The 6,041-nt window shown below is 38.4% G+C and overlaps 1 protein-coding gene across 4 annotated transcripts in view; it reads left to right on the top strand.

Moving 5' to 3' along the window:
* tpm4 (tropomyosin 4) overlaps positions 1-6,041 on the top strand; it is a 31,271-nt gene that overhangs the window by 9,216 nt on the left and 16,014 nt on the right. Inside the window, exon 1 of one of the 4 annotated variants that reach the window (XM_015394431.1) lies at positions 663-1,152. The exons of 2 other annotated variants lie outside the window; for them this stretch is intronic. In XM_015394431.1, the coding sequence (XP_015249917.1) occupies positions 1,021-1,152 (132 nt within the window). In that variant the 5' untranslated portion in view covers positions 663-1,020. Of the gene's footprint in view, positions 1-662; positions 1,153-6,041 lie in introns of those variants that run through there. One more of the 4 variants, XM_015394430.1, reaches the window with a different exon arrangement.

Raw genomic sequence — 6,041 nt, 5'->3', positions numbered from 1 at the left:
ATAAAAAATATATATAAATATATATATTCACATCAATATAAATTCCAAATTTCAGTGTATGAACTAAAACTCTGAGTTAGATGATCAAATCTCAGCTCACATGGTTGAACCCCAGTCGGCCTCAGCAGATGTCCGCTCACACTGAGCCTGAATCTGCTGGAGGTTGCTTCCTGTTAAAAGGGAGTTTTTCCTCTCCACTGTCGCCACAAGCATACTTAGTGCGAGGGATTGCATTTGAGTCAATGAGTGGATGCAATCAACTGGTTTTCCTGAGATAGAACACTTTTAATCAATTTGACTGTATGATCTGGTGAACTGTAAATTGCCTGGATGACAGTGAATTGAAACTATATAAATAAACTGGATTGAATTCTCTTTCAGTGACAGGCACCTGCATATTCAGCTTTATTCTCATGTTGAAGGCTATTTCCCCACTGACTGAGGAAAGAAAACAGATCAGAGCTTTGGTGTCACAATAAAGGAGGCTGCAGATAATTGTTTCATTAATCACAGGTTTGTTTGTTGTTGTTATTTTTTTTAACTTCTTATTCTTCTGGCTACCCCGTCCTCTCATCAGTGACAGGGCCCATGGCTTATAGAGGCCCCGCCCCTCTCTGACCTCACCAATCATCTCTCTCCTTCCTCCTGCTCACTCCGGCTCCCTGCGCTCTCCTCTCCGCACTCTGCCTGTGATCCTCCTCAAACCTGGGACCAAAACCTGCTAAGGACATTCCTGAGGACCACTAATCTGCTCTGCCCATGAGCCATCTTTGGAATTCACCTGGACACTCACACCTTTCACCTATTTAACTTCATTTTCCTTTCTTTTTTTACCGGACTTGAACGACTTTTTTTGTACATTCCAAAGATACCGGTCCGGACCGACATCTAGTATTTTATAAAGACGCCATTTACGTTATTCCGTTTATAATCATTACAGTTGGGTTGACCAAGTAAGTAGGAAGCTGTAGCACGCGCCTTTTTTCCACCTTCTAGTCTTAAGTATCCAAACAGAGAACAATGGCAGGTATGAACTCTCTGGAAGCTGTGAAGAGAAAGATTCAGAGTTTGCAGCAGCAGGCCGATGACGCAGAGGACCGGGCTCAGGTCCTACAGAGAGAACTGGACGGCGAACGGGAGCTCCGAGAAAAAGTGAGACTCCTCTCCTCCTTCTGCTCTACTTTTCTCCCACTTTTGAACCGCGCCGCTCCTCTCCCAACTTTCTCTCTTTACTTATAAAGTGTCATGTTGGTGAACTGGTTTCGGAGTGTTCTTAATCACCTCCGCGGCTGTAAAACGTCTCATTAGATCATGCCATTGATTCATTCGCGGGCGTGATTGTATGCCACAATACAAGGCGTTGGTCTAATAAAAAAAAAAAAAAAGTTTGGATTCTTGTGTGCGCATGCGCAGTAGGGTCTGAGCCGCAGGCCGCGTCTGAGCTGTCCTGAATGAACCACGTAGACATTAATATTCCATGTTTAATTCTAATTTCCTCTTAGGAAATAATACATATTTACCATCTAGTCTAAGATTTGGACACATTTAAATGTTAGTTTATTTCTATTTTTCCTAACCTTGTAATCACAACTGTTGAATTTATCACATGATTTATTATACCAATTATTTTTTTTTTGTTATTTTTGAGACGTGGTATATGTACGGAAGAGGATTAGGACCACTGGGGAAAAAAATATGGTAACTGATTTTTTTTTTAAATATTTTATTTCAGTTTAATATGGGGAAAAGTCTGAATTCTGAGACAATTCTGACATTTTCTCATATTATACTGAAATAAAATCTAAAAATGAGTTAAATTTATTATTTTTTTCCAGTGGCCCTAATCCTCTTCCATATATATGCTATATTATTTTCTAAAGTGAAAATACAACAGATGTTTAAAACTGAATTAAAGTTTATAGCCAAAAACTTCATATAAAAATTCCTCTAAAACAGCTTAATTCTTGTTCTGTCCTCCTTATTTTAAATTTAAAACGGACTGAGGTCCATTTTAAATTTATAATAAAAGTATGCTATTTTTTTCTTCAAGTAAACATCATTTTAATAGATGTATAATTTTGTCATTTAGTTAATTTTAGAGTAACACAAGCAGATATCGGCTGTTTTAATAGTCAGGCTTTATGCATGGAAAATTTGTATAAGGGTGGGCAGGCAAAAATTAACAAGCAATACATCCCTATTTTTTTAATAAAGACAAACTATACTTTCATACAGCCTTTGCTAACAAATAGATATTTAAACATCCATGCTTATAGTGGATAAAATTCTACAGTTTTGACTTCTGGGGCGTAAATCTGCCGTCGTCATTACTTACCTACTTGTATCAATAAACATTCTGCATAAAAATGATATTTGCAAGTACTAATATCTACATAAATTGATTATTTGATAAGTTTTTATTAAAATTGTTATTTAGCTGTGATTTCACTAAAGACTCCTAGATGGCTTGCAGAGACACATCATTTTCTCTTTACCCCATATAACAAAATCTAGTTCTGAAAAGAACATTCTGTACTTATCATCTTTAATGTTATTATATTGATTTGTATAATTAACCACAAAAATGTAAATGTTTTGAATGTTCCACTTGAGAATATTACTGCTGCCACCTTCTATATTAGAAGGAAAAAATGGTAGGGGTGGCCAATGATTAGATAAGAGTGGCCATGGCCACCCCTGGCCCCCCATTTAGCTCTGCCCCTTCTTGGTGATCAGATGTTTTTTCTGACATGTAGGTGAAGGACACCCATAGGAGCCTTATTTCAGCTGACCTGTGCAGTGAAACATCATTCTATAAAAAGAGTGATGGAAGGACTTATTTAAATTTTCGCATTATGAATTATGTCTTTTATTTTTTGCGACCAGAAGTGTTTTTAGACTGTTAATTTGCCTGGCTTCCTATTAAAATGATTAATTGCCATCTGAAAGGTGCGATGGAAAACATTAGCAGTTAGGATTCAGTAGCTGTTGAAAACCTTGGTCTATTTTAATAGCAGTAACTGGATAGGAGAGTTATTTAATTATTTTTTTGCCTGCTTAGATGTTAAAAGGCCATCATCGGTAAAGAACCCACCTTCATATGACCCAGGAATGAATTATCAATGGAAAAAGAAGTGGTAGAAAGAGCTTTATCTTGCATGTATTTACATTTCAACTCGCTGCAGTTACATAACTTGGTCTGAAATTGGCAAACGTCATGACCGAAGCTCCGCAAACCGTCTTGTTCAGACTTGTAGGAAATATTCACACTCGTTCTGCCTCTTTGACTCAGGCCTCAACTGGTGGCTTGAAGCAGGAAAAAGTAAAAGTAGTACAAGGAAGAACAAAAATACTTAACGGCACAGTTGGGTAAGGCTTTATAGCGGCATACCCTCTTCTTCCCAATATAATTACAGGACCAGCGGGAAGATTCAGGCTGAGTGGGCGGTGGGGAAGGTGTGGCTCTGCAGATATGGCTTCTGAACTGATCAAAGGAGCAGCCCTGCCAAAGGACTTGCCTCCTTTTGTTAGGCTGCCTATTAGGTAACAGGGCACCCTTTTCCATCTGACAATTGGGTGTTTGCCTGGCTTGTGGTATAGTTATTGACATCACATAGCATTACATCATGTCTGACCTTAACACTTCTGAAAATGTTGCTAAATTGATTGAATGTTGTCATTGCTTCATGGTTGTCTTGTTGGTTTGCTTCATGGTGTTTAAGAATTGATTCCCAAACAGCATTAACAGCTTGGGAAAAACACTGACAAGGGAGTTGATTTATTTGGAAAGTAACTGTCTACATAAATGCAATAGTAAAGGATTATAAGTCTTAGATTCATCGCTCTTAGCGTTTTATAATCTCAGGAGGTTGTCATCCTACTAAGCTTGCTGCTTTTTGTAAAGAATAGCCTCAGACATTGTACAATTTCTCTCTTTTTGCGTTCAGCCAGCCACTCTGGTGCACGCCTGTGTTGCAAGGTCGGTGTGGTCCCATATGCAAGTAATTAGGACAACCTGGAGCCATTCCTTTTCGCACAAAAACACCCTTTCATCCTAGTACAGGGAGATTAACAACAGGAACCTCACTGGGTACAATGAATATGAGGATGCTGAGGTATCATGGCCAGTGCTTGCCACATCTGTCACCAAATTATTAAAAAAAAAAGTAATTGCTTGGAGTTTAATCTTTTGTGGGTTCTCAGAGATACTTTAAAGGTACTTTAAGAGTGGTGATCCGGTCTTTATTTGTCCATTACACTTGTTTATTTCCAGCCATAATTCTCAATGAGCTGTTCCCTTTTCTCTGCGGTTACTCCAGGGGAGGCCCTAGACAATCATTTGGGCTGTGAGCTGTTTAAGGAGCCTGGTTGGACAAGATTAGCTGCTTTTACCAGCATGAAACATTAGCATGATGCTTTAAAGTAGTCAAATAATTAAATGGGGAGCGGTGGTAAACATGCAATTCCTCTTTTGATGTTAAAAAGATCTTCTGCTTGTTCAGCATTTTTATGCTGGGAAGTTGTGACATTCGTGTCACCATGGTGACAGTTTGTTTTTAGATCCTAAGATCTATTTCTGTGATCATTTTTTCCCCTTATTTTATTTTTTTTTTTCAAAATGGGGAAGTGGGACTCAAACCCACGCTTATGTATTCCCCACCCTGAGAGCCCTTCCCAGGATGTCCTCTGGCGACTCTTCTTGAGGACTTCCTGTATTTTCTACTCCTAACACTTCCTGCCTCTGAGATCCAGCCCTGATCAACAGGAAGATTAGTGTTTGAGGTGGAGCTGGATCCCAGATAGTTGTGTACAACTTTGGTGTGGCTCTACGACTTCAGCATTTACTCTTATCTCGTTCAAGTGTTTAATCTATAATAACAAGAAAGCCTTTGATTTATGAAATAAATCAATGCCTGACTGATTGTTTAAAACGAAACTCAGCAGGTGCTTTGAAGTAGGGTTAGAACTCAGTCCTTCTATTAGAAGCTGGTAAAGGATCCTAAATAATTTCTGTTTGTAAGAAATGAGTCATTTCTGTCAGAATTTCATTATGGATCAAAGTTTTAATCAAAGCTAAAATGTCACCCATTCACATGGGCCATCATAGGATTCTCATAGCAAAACAGACATTTGTGTGATCAAGTTGCTAATATCTAAAAGAAAGAATGTGCTGCTTAAAGTGAATAGCTTTAAGCTTTTCTTTTTATACCATTATACCCTATGCTATTATCTATAGTTGGGAGACTAGGAATATAACAAATTGATGTTGGTTAGTACCTTAGTCAGGTTATCTGCTGTGCTATAGCCTACAGTGAGTTGTTTGACAGTCAAATTTAACCCAGAATTACCTTAATACAGCCCCTTAAGTTTCCACACTGCCTGTATAATGCTTTGATATAATGCTTTGATCCTAAATTATCTTAAACAGTCTGGGTTTTGTTACAAGCATGGGAAAAAAAAAGTATAACGTTCTTCTTTTAGCCACCTAACTATCAGTTCATAGCAGCAGCCTAGGTGAATGGATGGAAGTTGTTAAATCATGGCCACAAAATGCTGTTAAACTTCCAACAATTATACAAAATTTGAGTTCTGTAAAATGTGATGCTGAGTCACAGGAAAACTTCCAGCGATGTTGCAAATAAGTTTCAGAGGGCAGTAGGCCTGAAACAATCAGATTAATCGATTATTGAAACAATCGTCAAATAATTTAGTAATGATTCATCGTTAGAGTGGAGATTTAAAAAATGTCCCTTTAAGGCCAATTTATACTTCCGACACATAGCCTCCCCCTTGATTCTGACACCAGATAAAAAGGACATGACCCACAGCGCTGAAGATCACAAAGTCATTAAATCGCTGAAACCAAAAAAGAATAAAGACATACACTCACTGGCCACTTTATTAGGTACCCCATGCTAGTAACGGGTTGGACCCCCTTTTGCCTTCAGAACTGCCTCGATTCTTTTTGGCATAGATTCAACAAGGTGCTGGAAGCATTCCTCCGGGAGTTTGGTCCATATTGACATGATGGCATCTCACAG

The sequence above is a fragment of the Cyprinodon variegatus genome, unplaced genomic scaffold (assembly GCF_000732505.1).
Source record: "Cyprinodon variegatus isolate N-32 unplaced genomic scaffold, C_variegatus-1.0 Scaffold684, whole genome shotgun sequence".
In the NCBI taxonomy this organism is placed as follows: Eukaryota; Metazoa; Chordata; class Actinopteri; order Cyprinodontiformes; family Cyprinodontidae; genus Cyprinodon; species Cyprinodon variegatus.
This window is presented reverse-complemented; position numbering and strand designations above follow the sequence as displayed.